The 18,556-nt window shown below is 39.3% G+C and overlaps 3 protein-coding genes across 8 annotated transcripts in view; all 3 read right to left on the bottom strand.

The window, feature by feature from the left end:
* Positions 1-130: 130 nt before the first annotated feature.
* LOC120071278 lies at positions 131-7,394 on the bottom strand. 5 transcript variants are annotated; one of them, XR_005480200.1, is made up of 5 exons: positions 6,816-7,394; positions 5,426-5,797; positions 936-5,346; positions 450-759; positions 131-313 (listed from the first exon to the last, which is right to left on the bottom strand). XR_005480200.1 is itself a non-coding variant. In XM_039023456.1 (5 exons), the coding sequence occupies exons 2-4, from the start codon at positions 6,945-6,947 to the stop codon at positions 967-969; spliced, it is 4,884 nt and encodes a 1,627-aa protein (XP_038879384.1). In that variant the 5' UTR covers positions 6,948-7,069; positions 7,173-7,394; the 3' UTR covers positions 131-759; positions 936-966. The 5 variants fall into 5 exon arrangements, 4 of the variants coding, with proteins under 4 accessions (XP_038879384.1, XP_038879385.1, XP_038879386.1 ...); XM_039023456.1 differs by having other exon boundaries at positions 131-759; positions 6,816-7,069; positions 7,173-7,394; XM_039023457.1 differs by having other exon boundaries at positions 131-759; positions 6,816-7,017; positions 7,173-7,394.
* A 1,007-nt stretch (positions 7,395-8,401) lies between these two features.
* Positions 8,402-11,860, bottom strand: LOC120071280 (39S ribosomal protein L47, mitochondrial). Of its 2 annotated transcripts, none has more exons than XM_039023461.1 (4): positions 11,702-11,860; positions 10,519-10,697; positions 8,929-9,086; positions 8,402-8,738 (listed from the first exon to the last, which is right to left on the bottom strand). In XM_039023461.1, exons 2-4 carry the CDS (start codon positions 10,682-10,684, stop codon positions 8,631-8,633), a joined length of 432 nt encoding a protein of 143 aa, XP_038879389.1. In that variant the 5' UTR covers positions 10,685-10,697; positions 11,702-11,860; the 3' UTR covers positions 8,402-8,630. The 2 variants fall into 2 exon arrangements, with proteins under 2 accessions (XP_038879389.1, XP_038879390.1); XM_039023462.1 differs by having other exon boundaries at positions 10,519-10,714; positions 11,702-11,859.
* Positions 11,737-18,556, bottom strand: part of LOC120071951 — a 33,814-nt gene continuing 26,994 nt past the window's right edge. The window contains exon 4 of the mRNA XM_039024385.1: positions 11,737-11,879. Coding sequence (XP_038880313.1) covers positions 11,770-11,879 — 110 coding nt within the window. The 3' untranslated portion in view covers positions 11,737-11,769. The remainder of the gene's footprint in view (positions 11,880-18,556) is intronic.

The raw sequence follows: 18,556 nt of genomic DNA, 5'->3' as shown, positions 1-18,556 counted from the left end.
CAACAAATTCTACCATCTGGAGCCTCACCATTCACCCACCATGTCAAACAAAAAACCAAGCGTCAGCTAAAAAGTTAACCACTCTGCCAAAACGATAATGGAAAGAACTAAAGAGAATAAAAGAAGTAACTACAGAAACTCCATGTAAAATTAAAAAGTGATTCCAGCATGGGGAAATGGGGAACATTGATTTATTTTGCAAGATAGAGAATGTAGAAACGAGAGAGGGGATGGGAAAGGGGTAGGGGCAAATGAAAAGAATTGAAATGAGATGCATGCGTCAGAATTCAGATTGCACCCTCTGCTTTTCATCCTGAAGGGGAAAAAATGAAATTATCAATATGCTCAAAAGCAATTCTCACCGGTTCATAATTGGTGAAATAGCTGCAAAAAGGATGGAAAGGGGGGTTTTGAGTTCAACAGTATATTTAAATTGATGCACTGAACACCTGTATCGGCACCAATTATCAAGTGTCTGGGCAACAGATAGTGCATGCTTTTCCCAACAGTTAAATATCTACAAAGAAGAAATTATCTGCAGCCACCCAGAACAAATTCAAGTGACAAGAAGAAGCTTGAAAGGCCCCAGACATTCTTTTTTTCTTTTCTTTAAAAAAGAAGTTACAACTGATACAGAGAAAAAGGTGTGGGGTTGGAGACCATGAAGAACATGAGATACTACTCACCACCTCCTCCGAAAAGCACACAAAGTTAGATGACAACCAGTGGAAGTCAGCTCAATCCAAATCCCTCTAACCACTGAAAAAACATGTAATTAACATTTTTAACATTAGAAAAGAAATTCCTGAAATACAGATATTATATATTTTCATGTTAAAAACAGGAAATACCCACCACCCCACCCTACGTCTTTCAGACAGGGTGGAGGTTGAAGCCTACAGTCATAAGTTATATAGATATAAACAAGAACTCACCAGCTATCAGGATTCAACGGGGATCTTCCTACTACCATGATGACTGTTTGTACCCATCCCATCCTCCCTCTGGCTCCTTTCTCTTCATTATGCCAATTGCTGGCTGGTAAACCCTCACATGCTCTTCGGTAGTGGCCTGCGAACCGGCAACAGATAGTTGCCTTGGTACCAAGGTTGATGATTCCTCTCTTCCTTCAATGTCTGGAACTACAGGACCAGCATTTAGATCTAAACCTTGTCTTCCCCACTTTCGACTACTATCAGAGCTAGTATTGTTGCCGCCATCTGAGTGACTGACAACATAAGGTCTTGGATAAGGGGTTGAAACTGTACCAGGAGGACCTAAGAACTGTGAAGGGACTGCTGGGAAGCAAAGCCTGCTACCAGATGATGAATCAACGTATGCTGTTGCGTTACCTGAAAACGTGGCCGAAGGTAGAGAAAAGCTGTTTCCAAAAGACAGGACAGGATATTGAAAAGTTGCAGAAGGAAAAGGGACTGCCGGAGAAGATGATAGTACTGGCCCTCTAAAGACATCAGGGCTATATGGACTGCTACCACTTGTGGGTCCCAAAATCCTGGGTGGTCCATTTGTTGCGACAACTGGAAAAGACTGTTCTGCTCTATCAGGCAAAATTGAGGGAATTGCAACAGCTGAATAGGCATTCCCTGGAGGAAACCATGACGGAAAATTTCCCATTTCTGCATTGTTCATCCAAAGGCCAGAAACAGATGGCTGGGATGGCATACTGCTTCTGGCATGCTGAGGAAATATTGTTGGTTCAGTAGTGGCCTCATCAACAATAGGTCCATTTAAATCAAAGTCCCTACGAAAATTCACCTTGTCATTGAGAGGAACAGTAGATGATTTAACACTAAGAGGAGCATCTATTCTACGACAACTGTTCAAGGAGAAGTTGCTTGGATCAGGAGCATCATCAACTCGGTTCAAGTCAAGATCTAGCCCTCCAGAGCAACGTCCATGTGTAGGACCTATACCATGTGCCAGATCACGATTATTAGCCAGGTCAGGCTTAGAAGCCACCTCCTGCGTAGACATCTGAGAATTCATATCCTCAAGAATCCTTTCATCGGGAACATTCAAGTCAATATCCAATGGGGGTCTAGAAATTTTACTGCCTGCAACATCAGCAAGTGGAGTGGTTGCAAGTCCTAGGGGCATTTCTAGAACTTTTCTAGGTTCAGCCGGTCGAAAAGCACTTGTGGCTGCTGATCCTTTCCAACCCAGTTCCCCTTTACTCCTCAATAGATCATCAGGTGGTACGAAAGGTCCTTTTGCCGCAGCTGCAACTGTAATTGAAGCAGGAATGTTGTTTGCCACATTAGAAACAGGAAGGGGCAATGGACTAATTAACTGAACAGTTGTCAAACAACCAGACGGTGTAAAGCTGCTTGGCTCACTGCATTTTCCATCATCTACATTAAAGCCTTCGTTCAAATCAAATTCCAACTTAGCATCCATATCTGACACCCCCACAGTAGACATGGAAGCAGCATCTGCAGCAGTGGATGTAGACTCCTCTGCCTCTTCTGCTTCAACACCAGCTAATTTGGATCTCTTGGATGGCTTAGGCTGCTCAGTTTCTTGAACAGGAGAAACAATAGAATGCCCATGATGTGCTTGTCCTCCACTTCTCTCTGTATTTTCTTTAGATTCCAAATTCTCCTCCACATGCTCATCCTCATGGTTGATAGCTGAACACATGCCACCTAAACCTCGGGACTCGGAAGGCATAGGATCTAAATCACTTTGATGTTTTTCAAGCTTGACATCAGCTGCAGTTTCATCAACCTTCTCGCCCTTCATCCCACTTGCATTTACAGAAACCAGATCACTTGAAGAGCCTGAAGCCTGAAGTAATCCATCGTTCCTTAATTTCGCAGAATCACTGTTCAACTTGGAAGATAACCTTTGATCTGCTGTACTAATACCATTCAGTCTATTATTCGTCTTGCCATCAACTTCTTGCCGGCGATGCAAAGGTTCGTCAAGAACATCCATTTCAACTTCCCGATTCGAACTACCATCACCAACCATGCCACCATCAGGAAAAGAACTGCTTGGTTTTGGTTTCGATTCTGGGCTGCTATCTCCATCTGTTACATCAGCCGTCTTTCTTTCCTTGACTGGTTTAGCCCCCTTGATCTCATAGCCCTTCTCTGGCACTCTAGCAGGGGAGGCAGGGCCTCCAGCCTCGTTCATTTTCATACACCCATCTGCCAATGGCACAGCAGTTTGTGGCAAGTTTACACCAGAAGATTTTGAATGACCATTCAGATCTCCAACCGGTTTCTCTTCAGATTGTGAAGCAGCCCTTCCATCCACATTTTTTCCTCCAAAGGAACTGGTGATCACACCCTGCTCAGTAACATCCATAGCATCATTTGACGGCATGTTATCTCTAGCATCCTCTTCAGGACAAGATGCTTTGATTTTACAATCACTGCCTCTAGAAGAGCGGTCCAGCGCAGACATATTTCCTTGAGTATCGGAAGGCAAAACATAATCAGACTTCGACATCTCGACAGCTGCTACACTAGCGAGTAAATTCATTCCAACATTATCCGTAAGCGAGGTAGGCATACTAGCTTCAGAGCATTTAATACAGCTATCAATTAAAGCATTTATGGAGCTGAAAGAAGCCTCGTGTAACTTTCCATTCTTATGATCATTCATTAATGATGACAGAGTAGCCTTCGAAACTGCTACATCTTCTGCAGCCCGACAGCGCTCTTCACCATTTACAGCAGCAGGAGATCCATCACCATCATCAGCACCGACCATCGTATCCTTTACATCACTGTTCTGCCAGGACTCTGCATTCACATCTCCAGTAATATTAGGTTGACATGTATCACTCTTACTGTGATCAAGTTGATCATGTTTCTCCGAAAGTGGAGGAGAAGAAGCCCTGCTATTTATTGTCGAAGGATCTTCAAAAGATCCTCCACTAGCGCTCTGTGCAGGACTCCGGCCACGATTGGTGATCTTCACTATCAATTTAGGACTGTTTCCCTCACCAATAGGGCCATCGGATGCCTTTTCAAAGGTCATTCCAGATTGTGATGATCTCTCCAAAACTGTGTTTCTGTGCAAAGAACTTTTCCCCGACCCTACATCCCGTTGACCCCCCGAGAGAACAGGACCAGGATATCCATTAACTGACTTGCGCTGGCGAGATCCACCACCTGATATCTTATTCACACTCATTGAACCAGCGGTAGAGCTTCTTGCATCCTCCTTCCCTAAACCACCACTTTTACCATGTTCACTAGAACAAGATTGACTATTATTGTGGGACTGACTGGAACTGCTACTCTTTTCATCCCTGGCAATAGTTTGAGCAAGATCAGTTGTGCCACAAACACCCGGATTTCTGGAAGAACCATCTTTTGAGTTAATACTTGCCGATGCAGGTGATAAAACTGGTTTCATAGAACCAGGAGAGGCAGATGCAGATCTTGTAACACTATCATCCTGGGCAAGCTTAACTGAAGCAGATTTTGATGTAGAAAGCTGAGAAACCGAGCTCTTCATCGCAACTTCAGAGGATGCATCTTGATTCCTCCCTCCATGAGAAACTTCAGATGGACGAGTTCTTGCACTCCATGCAACAGCTTGGTTTGAACCAGATTTCGCATCATTAATGTTCATTTCAGCTTCAACACGCTTTTTCCATGTGTCCACTAAGCTCCTTGCTTTCTTCTGAATCTCCAAATTCTTATGTGAGCGTAAATGATTCACAGACTTTCCAATGTTGCACATTTGTAAAGCAGGAAGATTAACAGGTAGTTTATCGAGGGCACGAAGCAAAACCAGGAGAAATTCCTCAACTGCTTTATCGCTATCCTTGGGGCTACCACCACTGCCAATTTTTCCCTTGTGAACCTCTTGGAGCCATTCATCAAGTACAGGTAAACCCTTAAGATGCACAAACTGACCAAGGCACTCAACCTTATCTGTGGCAGCTATCACACCTGCAAGTGCTGATCTGCCAGCCAAATCAATTTTTTTGTCATTTCTATCTGTCAGCATAAGCTGCACCAATTTCTCGACAGCTTCGGAATCAATTAGGCCTCCTTTTTCAGCAACTTTTGCAATCTCTAACTTTAAAATACTTTCCAATCTGCAGTTAGCAGAATCACCTTCATCAGCTTTGATGATGCGTTCTCGTTTGACAGATTCCAATCCTTGGTCACTCCTTTCTCTTTTCTTGCCTTTTGTATGAGAAGGAAAGGCAGTCGTTTGAACACTATCTGAATTAGCTTTTAACTGAGACGTTGATGTTGGACCACTTGTAGGCTTAGGTGATCGACCGCCGGGTTGCACTGAAGCATGCATTTCTAATCTTGTCTTATATAACAATTGGTCTACTTCTTCCTGACGTTCCTGACAAACAATAATAATAAGACTAACCAAAGATCATACTATTTAGGAGACAGAAATGAATAAAGCATCAAGAACTTACATTAATATAATCCTGATCAGCTAGCCACCATAAACACTTATTAGTTATGTCATACACTCTTCGACACACAAATGACGAAATCCCAGATGGAAGTTCAGCGTCCTTTGGAAGGAATGCAACTTTACACGGATGGAGTAAAGATGCAGCAGGAATTTCATCCTTATGAAAGGAATAGAAGACCTCGTTCGGCGCAGCTTCCAAAAGGATGCCTTTGCCGAGCTTTAGTTCAGAAGATCGATAAAGCCAATTCACACCTAGCTTCAACTTATTCTCCTTACCAGTCGTCAACCACCGGATTATGCCAATAAAAGGTGGGGAATCTTGTGGGGGTTTGAAAAGTGCACAATCACCAACACTAATCCTACGTCCACCCTGTTCAAAGAGAATAAAAAATAGTTAGTCGTCAAAAGATAAGGGCCTGTTAATGGAAATTAGAAAATTAATGAGGAACCAACACATATAAGCAAGACTACAAGAAGCTACATGATGTACTCCTTCACAGCTCCAAGAAAAAACCGAGGGGAAAAACTCTTGCACCTTTTAAAAATAAAATGTTTCTCCATGAGAAGAAACAGGGAAGGAGGAAAAAAACAAAAAAAAAAAGGGGGGGCAAATGTAGATTCACTTATATCATCAAATGCATATGTCTAAACAATATTTTCATAGAAATGTTTAGTTGAGACACATTGAATGTCTAAATTCAAATAAGTCAATAAGATGTGTTACTCAATCCCCATATACAAGTCCATTTTTAAAATAGCAAGGTGGTTAAGAAAACCTCAAAGACCTGAAGCAAGTCTGGTAAACATCCTGCCCTGGTGAGGCAAACACACCTTGGGACTAGGTAACAAACCTGAAACAGATGACTCAAAAGAAAAATATCCATCGTCGGGAATGGGGAAAATACAAAAGCTCATTAATTTGCTGGTCTCAACGAGATAACGCCCCATCTCCTAACAAAGAATCTACAATAGCATTCGGTAATGCCAAGCAGAAAATAGCCATATAGTTTTTGTACTGAATATGAGACCTTTTCGAAAGCCTACAGACCACTCAGCCAATGCCAAGGTCCTCATCAAAAGAATAAAGAAAATCCAAATTCCTACAATGGAAACAATTCGCCAGACCTCATCCAATGCTTCAGAGACAATTCACTAAATTCCTTCTCCATAGAGAAAGAATGAACAACATAAGAACTAAAAACAATTCCCCCCTCCAACATTGAGGCAACGAATAATTTCTTCATCCTTTCCATTTCGCCTACAAGTACAACAGGGAATGTTTTTTTCGTTGCGAGGACGAGCTAAAACAACCAGAAAGGAAGCTGAAGCAGGAAGAGAAATATGTAAAAAAGAACAATCAGGATAAAGAAGAACGGAGAAAAGGTTACCTTGCAAAACGAATTAGGTGCAGACGAAGACGATGACGAAGAACCATCTGCTTCTACGATCTGAGTACCACGTGTGGGGACTGTCCACATGTGCCGAATCCGTTTCCAGTCCTCACCTCGACGCCCATGCATAGCCTAGCATTTTCCCCAAGTCCAGCCTCGATCCCACCTTCACGCCGAACGAGTACCATCAATCCTAACCCTAATTCGACAGAGGAAAAGCCAATTCAAAGCTATCGGCTTACCAAGAAACCCTAGATCAATAGAAAACACTGGCGTGATATCATATCCCGATATAGATAAGAAGGGATAATCGGGAAAAATCCCCACCGGCGTACCACGAATTCTAGGGTTTACCTTATCTATAAGACGGAGAGTGATCGAATTAAAGTCCAGATCCAACCACACGCAAAGAGATGATTATAGATTTCGAGCCGCCTTTCAAACCTAGAAAAGAAGAGAGAGAAGAGTGCGAGAATCTAGAGTGAGAAAAATCGAATGCGCAAACAGAAGAAGAGAAGGTTGGGAGTTTGTGGGAGAAGAGAAAGAGAAAGAGAAAGAGAAAGCCAGACGGCAGAAAGGAAATGTGTACTTCGTACTTGGTAGAGAGCCGAGTCCGGGCAGGTCCGGGCAGTCCCCGGGCAGATCGGGCAGTTCGGGCTGAGTAAATGATAAATAAACATGGCGGTGATGCAATTGCCCCAAGTGATTTTGTAGAACGTGCCCCAAAATGCTGTTTTTTATTTTNTGATTTTGTAGAACGTGCCCCAAAATGCTGTTTTTTATTTTTTATTTTTCAATTTTGACTTTTCATTTTAATTACTCGACTGGGTTTTTTTTTTTTTTTTGGTGGCTCTGAGTCTGACATTTCAATCCAAGGGCTGATTTCGTCATATATGGGTCCCACTTTCCTCCTTTCCGTTTCGGGCATTTTCTCCTCCGGGGATGATTGGATTACCCAGCCGGTGACGCTTGGCCCTCTGTCTGTCAGCAAAATCCATCATGTAATATTTTTTGCCTATGAGAAAGAGGTTAAGGTTGTCTTGAGCTGTTCCAATTCCAACCCACATTACTATTTTTAAAGGTGACACAATATTAATCATTTTTTCCCCCTTACTGTTTACATCTCTCCAATGAGATTGTGCCACATGGCGGATCTTGATATATACACAAGTCATGAACCAGTAGAAGAAAGAAACTACACTTCCAAAGTGGGGAGAGAGGAGGATGTGAGGGGCCCTCTGTCTTTCCTTCTCATGAATAAACAATCTTGATTAAGAAGCTAATCAAAAAAGCAACATTGTCTAATCCAATCATGTGGCTTTGCCCCCCTTGTGTAGGGAATAGAATTGGAATGAGCAACCACACAGGATCATCAAAGCCAAAGCATCAACACACATTCTACCTTTGTGTTTATGGTCCTCCTAACATTCATGACAATACTTTCATTTTCCAAACAGCACATCAAAGCATCCACATTTTCCTCTTTTCTTTTTCTTTTTCTTTTTTTGTTGTCAACTCTTTCATTTTCAACTCCCTCCACACACACACACACACTAGATCTATGCTGTGTATTCCAAATCTTCTAGAATAAACTTGGCCAATGTTGATCTTCGGCACAAATAAAAAAAAACATCTTCAAAACTTTAATTAGTGTATAGATAAAAACAAGATTACAAATCATCAAACAGTTTCTAGGCTTCTAACAAGATCCTCGATTACAGAATGATTATCTCACTAACTCTTCCTCCCTTTTGTCTCTGATATGATAAGATCCACGGCATACTAGACTGACTTTGAAACACTTTTCACTTATCACAGAGCGTTTATCATCCTCTTCATCTCTGCGGATCTCCGAGGATCTGGTTCATCGATGGCTCTCTCGGTAAGTACTTGTTTGATTCGACACATTGATTTCCTCACCTAAATTATTTACAAGCATCAACAACCACCATCAATATTAGAATAGAAAAGTAGTGACAGGAGAGCCATTATCAAGCCTAAGATTACAAAACTGAAGCAGGAGAAGGAAACAGATGCAACAAAACAAAGAAAGCAGATCGAACTTATATTGACAATTTGAAAATAATATGAAATCTCTATCAACTTTTACCTTGGGAATGCGTTCTGGATTAGGAAATCTTAGATTTTGAGCATTAAGCATCTGGCGCTGTGTCATCAACATATTTTTCTCCTTCAACAGGACATACCATAGCTTGTTAAGATCGTCCCAAGACTTGAGCCGTAGTTCTGAAGCCTTCCAACTTCGACCTAACAGCATATAAATTGTAATGAGAATCTCAATAATGTCTTTTGAACAAAGCCCAAAATTTCATCCATAAGATTCTACGGGACTTTTTTTAACTTCTAATGAATGGGCTTTTTCTCCCTTCCATTCTACAAGAAATATGAGTTTTTGTCCTCTGGTCCATCGCTGTTTATTTATACTATAAATTTGAATCGTCACAACACAAACTAAACAAGCACCTTTTGTATTTGCCAGCATCCAGAACAATCTGTATGTCCATGAGCAGAATTCATAAGATACTAACATCATCTCATATGAACCAAACTATGAAGATTCTTTGGTCATCCATGAGTCTTTCGGTCTCACAATTATCTAAGCCTAAAGTTAGAGTCAAACAACTTAAAGGATATTCCTATCCCACACTATCCCATATGGTATAGGTGGCCACCAAGAGAGAATCTTCAAATCTCATAAAATTTTCTACTGCATCATAGATCATACTTAAATTTTGGTTGTTTCAAGAGACTTCTTTATTCCTCAGAAGTAGCAACTTTGTACAAAGATCACGTGTGTATTGGCATGAGAAAAATATGCATCTAAAATCCTTAAACAAAATAGCCTCTTGACAAAAAGCGAGCCAAATTCATTCAAAGAGATTAATCACTCGAATAAACACCATGCTAAAACATTAACATAACATTTGTATCACATGTGCAGCCATACATAGAACAATTTATAAAAAGTCCACAAGCGCATATAAACCTTTCAAGGGCTGATCACATGGCACACATACCACAGTTTCAGCAATAAGAAAACACTGACAGGTATAGAAGTTATGCAGAAAGACCAGACATAGTTATGGCTGCCTACACCTATTTAATGTCCTTGTTCCTATCTTCATTTTGGAACCGATCAGGTATTTTGATACAGCCACGTTATCGAAGAAAACAAAGAAGGAAGAACCTATACTATTGAAACTATAACGAAACTAAATCTATATACTTTTGGAGTACTTTGGTGTCTCCAAAGTGTTAAAACTTTGAAGGCCTAATCAGTCCAGCAAATGGACTTGTAATTTACTCATTTCACCTATTATGTCATATTTCATCAATGAAGCGGAATCCACATTCTCAATGACCAATTTAAGTACTCTATAACCACTTCCACTCTTTGTTGTCTCAAAAGATGCATTCAGATTCCATGCATGACACGGATGGTATTTTCTTTTAATGCAGTGGCCATATCCGATCAATTTGTATTCATTTCCATGAGTTAGTGAACCCTCCATGGCTTCATGTTTCAAATTTCACCACATTGGACCAGACACCAGGACCGGGGTATAAATTTGTATCCCCGTAGAACAGTATCTTGAAATTCTTCAAAATGAATGAGCCAAGATATGAATTTATATGCTGTTATAGAAGACCAATGTTCGACAGCAATATAAGAGTATACCATATACAACAGGTTTGTCATCATCTGGACTTCTATCTGCCTCAAAAAACTCCTCAAGCGGGTTATAGCCCATCCTAGCTGTAGCAGCAGCAGCACCTGTGGCAGAAGAAGTTTCTGATCTAGCAGCAGCTAGAAATGTTCTCCCAAACACCCGTGTCAAAAACATGGCTGCACCAATGCTGCTTGAATTGAAAGACTAAAAACAGTGAGATTAAATACATTTCAGAAACAACAAAAGTAAATAATCTGAAAACAAAATGCCAACCTTGAATATATTATCCTAGAATGCTAAAGCATAGGGTGTGCATAAGTTTAGGTCATATTTGATAACCATTAGGGTTTTACTTCTTGGTTTTTGAGTCTCAAAATTTCTTAGTTGTGGATTTCATCTTTCCAATGTAAATATTTGAATTCTTAGTAAATTCCAAAAACAAAAACAGGTTTTTAAGAACTACCTCTTTTTAGTTTTCAAATGTTGGTTTGGATTTTGTAAAACACTCCTAAAATCTAGAAAACAAAATATAGAAACCAATGCGTGAAAGAAGTGATTATAGCATGGTCATCACACATAGACTTAGTTTTGTTCAGTTAGATTTTCTATAAAATCCTTGAAATCATTTGATTCTATGTTTGAAATAGAGTGACCAGAACAAGAAACTCAACACTAGTTCTTTTACGCCGCCCCTCGTTTAACAAGTAACAAGAGATGCATGCAATGCAATCCATTATCATAACCCACATCTCAGATTGATACAGAGAGAGGGACAGAACTAATAACCACAAACCAACATATCATACTGGACCAGTTCTCTCACGCGTTCCAATGATCCTCTCCTGCTCTTTCCGAGAAAATTATTTACCAATTGTTCGACCTTCATTTTTTCTACTAAAAAATCACCAAAAACGATGAGTGAAGTGGAGCAAGAAAAAGAAGGATACAAATTCAGATCGTTCCATTTCAAAGGAAATAACGATATAAAGGTCCTAGAGTTTAGGTTATGCAACGATGAAACCTAACAGAAAATTTGTATCTAATCCCAGCCGTAAAGGGCATATAAGTCCGTAATCACTAATCAGAAACTGGAGAGGGGGTTAATCGTCAACCAAAGAGCATCAAAGGCTTAACCATCAGTGACAACAACACGAAAATCAACACGAAAACAACACAACCAAGGGCACTCACCTCTAATTTTGAAGGTCTTGGTCGTACTACAGAGCGACGGACTGAAACCAGAAGGCGCAGGCTGCCAACTACGAAGCTCGAACAAGACTTGGCTCCGGCGAGCGAGCGGCCACGAGGAAGCAGTGGCGACCGAAATCTGCGAAGTGGTGTGAGGGACTGAGACCAGAGGGTAACACGCCTGCAGTTTTTTTATTAGGGAAAAAAATTCGATTTTACCTAATTTTTCTTTGTCATAAAATTGAAAGTTGAACACACAAACTTTTCTTTTATATTTGAGTAGAACCTTAAACTTAAATTAGTGTTACAATTTTTAATTCCTTCAATATTTTGTCTCTTCATAAACTCAGGGACGGGACGGTTTAAGGCGGTGAGTTGAAATATGATGTTTGGAGTTCATATATATGTAGTTCGTATATCTCTGTATCTGGAATGCATAGTTGAGTTCATATATTTGAGTATGTAATGCATTTTTTTGAACTCTAAGTAATATGTTTTTATAATTACTATTTTTGTTTTGAAACTTTTTTATTCAATAATTCTATACATATTTATTTGAATAAAATATACAATTTATTTCTTTTAATTTTTAAAACTTTTCTTTCTTTCTTTGTTTTTGGGTAATGAATAAAAATTAACCCATTACATTTCTTGTAGAAGTATGGTTAAATAAAATGATGAACTAAAGCGAAATCAAAACTTTTGATTCTAGCTAATTTTTCTCTATGAATTTCATTATCAATTTCTTTTTTTCTTTCTTTTTCCTATGTCATGAATTTTTTTAATTAAATCTCCCCATCATCGTAAGAACCAATGGAATGTCACCACATTTCTTCAAAAGTTTCACTTTCATTTCATCTAAATTTGGAGGATCGTCAAATATCAAATCTCTTTTTTCACTAATTCGTACGAGAAAATGTTCCAGGAAAAAAGATTATTTTATGGTTTTTTTGTTATATGTTACATACTTTTCAACTATATATATTTTTTTCGTCTAAATATTCTTAACACTCATATGATATGTGAATTCATTACATATAAATATTTCATTTAATGTAGACAAATTAATATTTTTTACATAATCAACGATCCTACAACATATTGTAATAGTCATCAGTCTTATAATAGTCAGAAGTGATTGTCGAAGTTGATTATCGAAGATGATTTTTCCTAGAATTTGTAGTCGAAGGTGGTTGTTGGAGCCTGAAATTGGTCACATGAAGGTGCATTGGAGTTGGTTGTCAAAGTTTGTCATTGGAGGTGGTTTTCGAATCTTGGAGTTGGTCGAGCAAAAGTGGTCGTCGAAGATGATTTTTGCTGGAGATTGTAGCTGAAGGTGATTGTCGGAGCCTAAAGTTAGTCGCATGAAGGTGGTATTAGAGTTGATTGTCAGAGTTTGTCGTCTAAGGTGGTTGTTAAAGCCTCGAGTTGGTCATCGGAGTTGCTCGTTCAAAGGTGATCATCGAAGTTTGTAGTCAGAGGTGGTTGTCGAAGTTGGTCATCGGAGTTTTTTGTTGGAGCCAATTGGTCATTGAAGTTGGTAGTGTGAAGGTGGTCGTCAGAGTTCGGTCACCAAAGGTGGTTGTCGAAGGCCATAATTAGTTGTCAGAGTTGATCGTGCGAAGGTTGTCGAAGCTCGAAGTTGGCCGTCAAAGTTGTCATCGGAGGTGGTTATTGGAGTCCGAATTTCATCGTTGGAATTATCATCGAAGGTGGCTATCGGAGCCCAGAATTGGTCGTCGGAATTTTCATCGAAGGTGGTTGTCGGAGTCCGGATTTAGTTCTCGGAATGTGACAGTGGTCGACCATTGAAAACATGGGAAGAAAGGAGAGTTGAGGTGAGTTCTGGAGAGTTGGGGTGAGTTGGTAAAATATACCAACTGAACTCCACCAACATTTAAAGTTGGTAGACCAAATAATGAGTTGGTATATTATACCAACTTAACTCAACTCGTGTTGGTGAGCCAAACACCCCCTTAATAATTTTTAAGGAAATAAAATTTGTATACAAATTATTAATTGAATAATTATCTCAAAACTCATAAATTTCAAGAATAATAAAGTGCTCCAGTGTCATTTTTCTCTATATTTTTATCAATTTCTAACCTATGTATGTGTTTATAATTCATTGAGCACATCAGATAAAAGTTTTTTTTTTTTTTTTTTTTGTGATGTTTGGAAAGATCAAAATTGTTGTAACTTGACAAGTCTATGGATTAAATTTGACTTTTTTTTAGAAAAACAATCTTTTGGACAAAATGCACTTTTGGTCATTGAGATTTGAGATTAGTATTATTTGGTCCCTTAGATTTCAAAAGAGACACTTTAGTCCTAAGATTTGAAAAATACTTCTAAATGGTCCCTGAGTTCCTTTTACCGTCAGTTGACTAATGGAAAAATAACGTGGCATATTGAGTTGGCAATTTTTATTAATTTTATATTAAGTTTTTAGATTATTTGGATTTTCTCATTCCTTTTTTGTTTTTCCTTCTCTATTTCCTCCTCTTTCTCCCTTCTTTCTCTCTCCCCTTCATCCATTCACAGCAAGGGACGACCTCCATTTTTGAAATATTAAGAAGCAAAACTCACACTTTTTATTTGTAAAAATGTCATGCATTTCAAATAACAATTGTAAAAACAGACATCGAAGAGTTGTTGCATTGTGGAGGAACCACTGCCCTGAAAGCAATTACGGTGCGACCTCGATGTCAAAATTCAGGCGTGCACCTGAAAGATGGATTAGAATCAAAGGAAAATAATGCTCAGAACAGAACAGGTGAAGAAAGATTAGTAGAGGACAAAAATGAGATATTGGGGAAAAAAGTTATTTCTTTTCTGCGCAAGTGCGATTAACCGAACCCGCTCGTTTGATCGGACGGTGATAGTGACGCGCACGTGTGGTAAAACGGTTATACTTCCACCACCACCACACTTTAGAGTTTCCTCTAATATGCCTTAGTATTTATACCTTTAAGGCATTACTTAATTCTCTAATATGGGATTTTTTTAACTTTTGCTATGGGCCTAAGCCCAAGAGTCATTTCCAATAATCCCTCACAAATGACTGTTATAGCAAAATTAAAATAAAACAAATTATTTGAAGAAATTATTATGAGCTAGGGGTTCAAACTTAAATACCAATATCTAACGATTTAAATTGATGAATAGTAAAGCAGGGTGTCACGGTCATGCTTGTCCAGGGCATGTTGCTCATGGTCGCATGACCGCCTCCACCTCTTTTACTATGCTTTCATCCTTATGTATTTCCTTTTGCTAGGTAGTTAGGTTTATATGTACTTTCTTAGTGAGTGACCGCTCGCCCATTTCCATATGCAAAGGTAACAGATGTGTTTTTGTTTAGAATGCACTATATGGGGATAAGACTAACCATCATTTTCCCATACCCAGAGTAGTATGTTATAAAGCTGTTGTTGTTTCTTATTGCTTTCTAGCCTACTACATTATTTCTCTTCTATATTCTTACAATCAAACTGTTTGCAATAGCCTTTTCTCCAAACCTGTTTTCTCTAAAATGGGGGTAGAGGTTGCGAGAGGCACTCGGTGTGCCATCAACTGTCCGTACTCGAATTGGCTGACTTGTTTGTGAGCGAGAACAAGTGTCGCACAATCACTAAGTGAAGCTTCGAAAAGTGCGATTGTGACATTTGGTAGTAGAGCCAAGTCGGCTCTTAGAGTTGAGAAGCTGTGATCATGTCTGCTAGAAGCAGTCGGGTAAGTCCCATGTTGACCGATTGGTCGAGATTGAAGAGCAAATGGGTTGGGTTTTATGTCCTAAAACTCGTGGTATGTAAACAATAGAGCTTATTCTGATAATTCAATAAAGGTGTTATTGAATAGATCTATTGATTGAATAGAAATCCAATAAATCTAAAAGTCCCTTGACTATTGGATGAGTACTTGAACTTTATGTGGAGACATAAAGATGAATCAAGAACGAGTAAATAGTCAAAATGATCTATAGTACATGGATAAGATTCGGTGACTTATTCTGGTAACACTATTGGATACGGTCTGCTCTGTAGTTGTTACAAGGAGTTGTAAAGTGTTACAAACGAAGTGATCCTAATTTGTTCATGTTGGACATGAGGAGTGGGGGTGTCCTTGTGTAAAAGAGTTTGTACAAGATCAGACCACGAAATGAATCACTCTTACTTTATAACGTTGTTGATTGTTTAAGACTAACTATTTCAAAGCGATGACCTGGGTAACTTGACCTTAATCCCGAGCTAACTATGAACTCCTGTTTATCTGGAATTGTCCTTAGATTTGCATAGGTGAGGGTTAGCTCAACAGCATTGGCTCAATATGATTGTCATTTCAAGGTAAGACTGGATAGAGAGCTGGGGACATAGGGTGCAAGAGGGAATTCACTCATACCCGCTTTAGGGATAGTAGAGAGGTTGTTCCCTTAAGTGCTGATTATGGGGCTTGAACAAGAAATCCCGCCCTCTCATTTGGTACGAGAGGGACTCGGTTTTGTGATTGGATCACAAAACAATTGTTTATTAGGGGATCAATGGGAACTTAAGGAACAAGAGATAATTTCGGAGGTAAAATAAATATTTGACCTAGCCGTTATTATGAACAACCTGTGAATGGTTAACTTACTAATCATGGTTATATCGAGTGGACATAGAGGGGAGTTCAACTATGGGCTTTAGTAGAGTGACCCATTAGTTAATGAATGGGGGTTAGATCAGTCTAATGAGTTTAGCCGATTAATCTCGGATCGTTGGAGCCCACGATCTGTAGGTTCATAAGGTCCCCTTACTAGCTCGGAAATGGATTAGCTCTAAAGTAAAGTGTGTTAATTTGAAATGTTCAAATTAGAATCAAATAGAATTGGAGAAAGTGTATTTACATAGATTTAAATATATGAACATGAATTTGTGTAAAAATTATTTTAATATTGGATATTAAATTAATTAGAATTATTTAAATTGTTTAAATATTTATTTATTAATTTTATTAGAAAATTAATTTATGAAATTAATTTGTAAAATGAATAAATTTTGATTTTAGAAATAAAATATGATTTTAAAATCAAAATGGATTTTGGAAATTGAAAAATTACATAAACTTAAAAATGGGTTTTTTCAAAGTTCATCTTCAACTAGTTTACAAGGAACCCATCACCTCTTCTTTGTTTACTCCAAACATGAGTTTGCATCCCATGCAACACATGTCTTTGCATGATGGTCTGCAATATATTGAAGAGATTGGAGTGAAGAAAATAAGGATGAACCGACTGAATTTTTGCTTAAAAATTCGAATGAAGAAGGTGTATTTCAATGGGTTGGTTTAGTGAGATTTCTCCATATTCCCTTTGATTTCCAACTTATTTGAGTCCCACAACTCAATATAGAGCACCAAGAGGATAGTAGAGAAGATCTTATGGTGGTTCTACACAAGATTCGAAGGATTTTACAGCTAGAAATGGAGATTGCAATGGGTTCGGGGCCAAAGTATGTTCATGAAACCCATTATTACTCTATTTTTAGCATGTTCTTTTATGTCAAAATATCAATTGAGATGCTTATGGATCCTTTCTCTTCCCTGCGTGCTTAGTGTGATCTAAAAAAATGCTCTATTTAATAGAAGTTCCTGAATCAGGTTCGGTTCCTAGAGACTCAATTATAGGAAGTCGCTGACAAGGCTGATGAAATTGATGTGGTGATTAGTCGCTTAAGACAGGAAGCCCGTTAGGGAATTGTTGAACAAGGGTTGAGACCTAGAGGCAAAAACTACGATGGATAGGCCTCTTGAGCATGGGGATGCTTTCGTCGAGCTCTGTTGCCTCGATAGAAAGTGTGTCAAAGAACTAGACAGCTCGCAGAGAGCGATCATTCAAATGGTGATCGAAATATCGAGGACTTTTGAGCCACTATCGATGTCGTCCGACAGAGATTGCGGACATTAGTGCAAAATTAACCCACCATGACGAGGGGTGGGAAATCAAGCCCCGTCGGGTTGTACGGCCCAATTCAACATGGTAAAATACCCGAGCTTAAGCCTTTGTGGGGCTCGCGACGCAAAGGCACTAGAAAATTTTATCTTTGACTTGGAACAGTACTTCAAGGCTACGACACAAGCGACTGAAAGGTCGAAGATCACCCTAGTGACGATGCACCTAGTAGAGGATGCCAAGTTATGGTGGAGGTTCCCGTTTTCATGGATGTTCAAAGAGGGACGGTGTGTCATCGACACGTGGGAGAAAAGAACAAGAGTTGCCGTTCTCAGTCTCTTCCTAAAAAATGTTGAGATTTTGGCAAGATGCAAGCTATGGGAATTGAACATACTTGATACTATTAGGACTACGTGAAAACAATTTACTGGATTGATGTTGGACATAAAGAGACATGTCCGAAAAAGACAAAGTTTTCTGTTTATTAAAGGCCTGAAACCGTGGGCAAAAACAAGCTGTATGGGCAGAGAATACAGGATCTCCCAGTCGCATACGCACGGAACCGAATGGTTATTTGACTCATTGATGAAGCTCAAGAGATGAGGCAACACTCGAGATCCCTAATAGAGGGAGAAAGAGACAAGTTTTGAGTCCCTCAAGAAAATAGTGGGGGTGAGATAGAGACAACAATAGGGATAGTAGACCCTCATCAGCAGAGACTAGAAATACATGGCGGGGCAGAATCAGAGGAATTTTTATCGGCCCTTATCCTGTTATATATGCAGAGGTTCGCACAAGGCGAGCGAATGTTCGGACGAAGCCGCTTTTAATGCTTCCAAAACCTCATTAGCTCCTAGATTAAAAATGCAAAGTTGTTCAGGTAGAAGACGAGATGTACAGGTAGAGAAAGATAGAACCACGGGTGTGGGGCC

The sequence above is a fragment of the Benincasa hispida genome, chromosome 2 (genome assembly GCF_009727055.1).
Source record: "Benincasa hispida cultivar B227 chromosome 2, ASM972705v1, whole genome shotgun sequence".
NCBI lineage: Eukaryota > Viridiplantae > Streptophyta > Magnoliopsida > Cucurbitales > Cucurbitaceae > Benincasa > Benincasa hispida.
The sequence above is the reverse complement of the archived record's forward strand: the minus strand, read 5'-3'. Positions and strand labels throughout refer to the sequence as shown.

Excerpts from the sequence above, each read along its gene's own strand:
- LOC120071278 (XM_039023454.1), bottom strand. The coding sequence starts at position 6,947 with ATGCATGGGCGTCGAGGTGAGGACTGGAAACGGATTCGGCACATGTGG. Across the intron at positions 5,798-6,815 it reads CACCTAATTCGTTTTGCAAG|GGTGGACGTAGGATTAGTGT; the intron begins GTAACCTTTTCT and ends CTCTTTGAACAG. Across the intron at positions 5,347-5,425 it reads CTGATCAGGATTATATTAAT|GAACGTCAGGAAGAAGTAGA; the intron begins GTAAGTTCTTGA and ends ATTGTTTGTCAG.
- LOC120071280 (XM_039023461.1), bottom strand. The coding sequence starts at position 10,684 with ATGTTTTTGACACGGGTGTTTGGGAGAACATTTCTAGCTGCTGCTAGA. Across the intron at positions 9,087-10,518 it reads TGACAAACCTGTTGTATATG|GTCGAAGTTGGAAGGCTTCA; the intron begins GTATACTCTTAT and ends ATATGCTGTTAG. Across the intron at positions 8,739-8,928 it reads ATCCAGAACGCATTCCCAAG|GTGAGGAAATCAATGTGTCG; the intron begins GTAAAAGTTGAT and ends TAAATAATTTAG.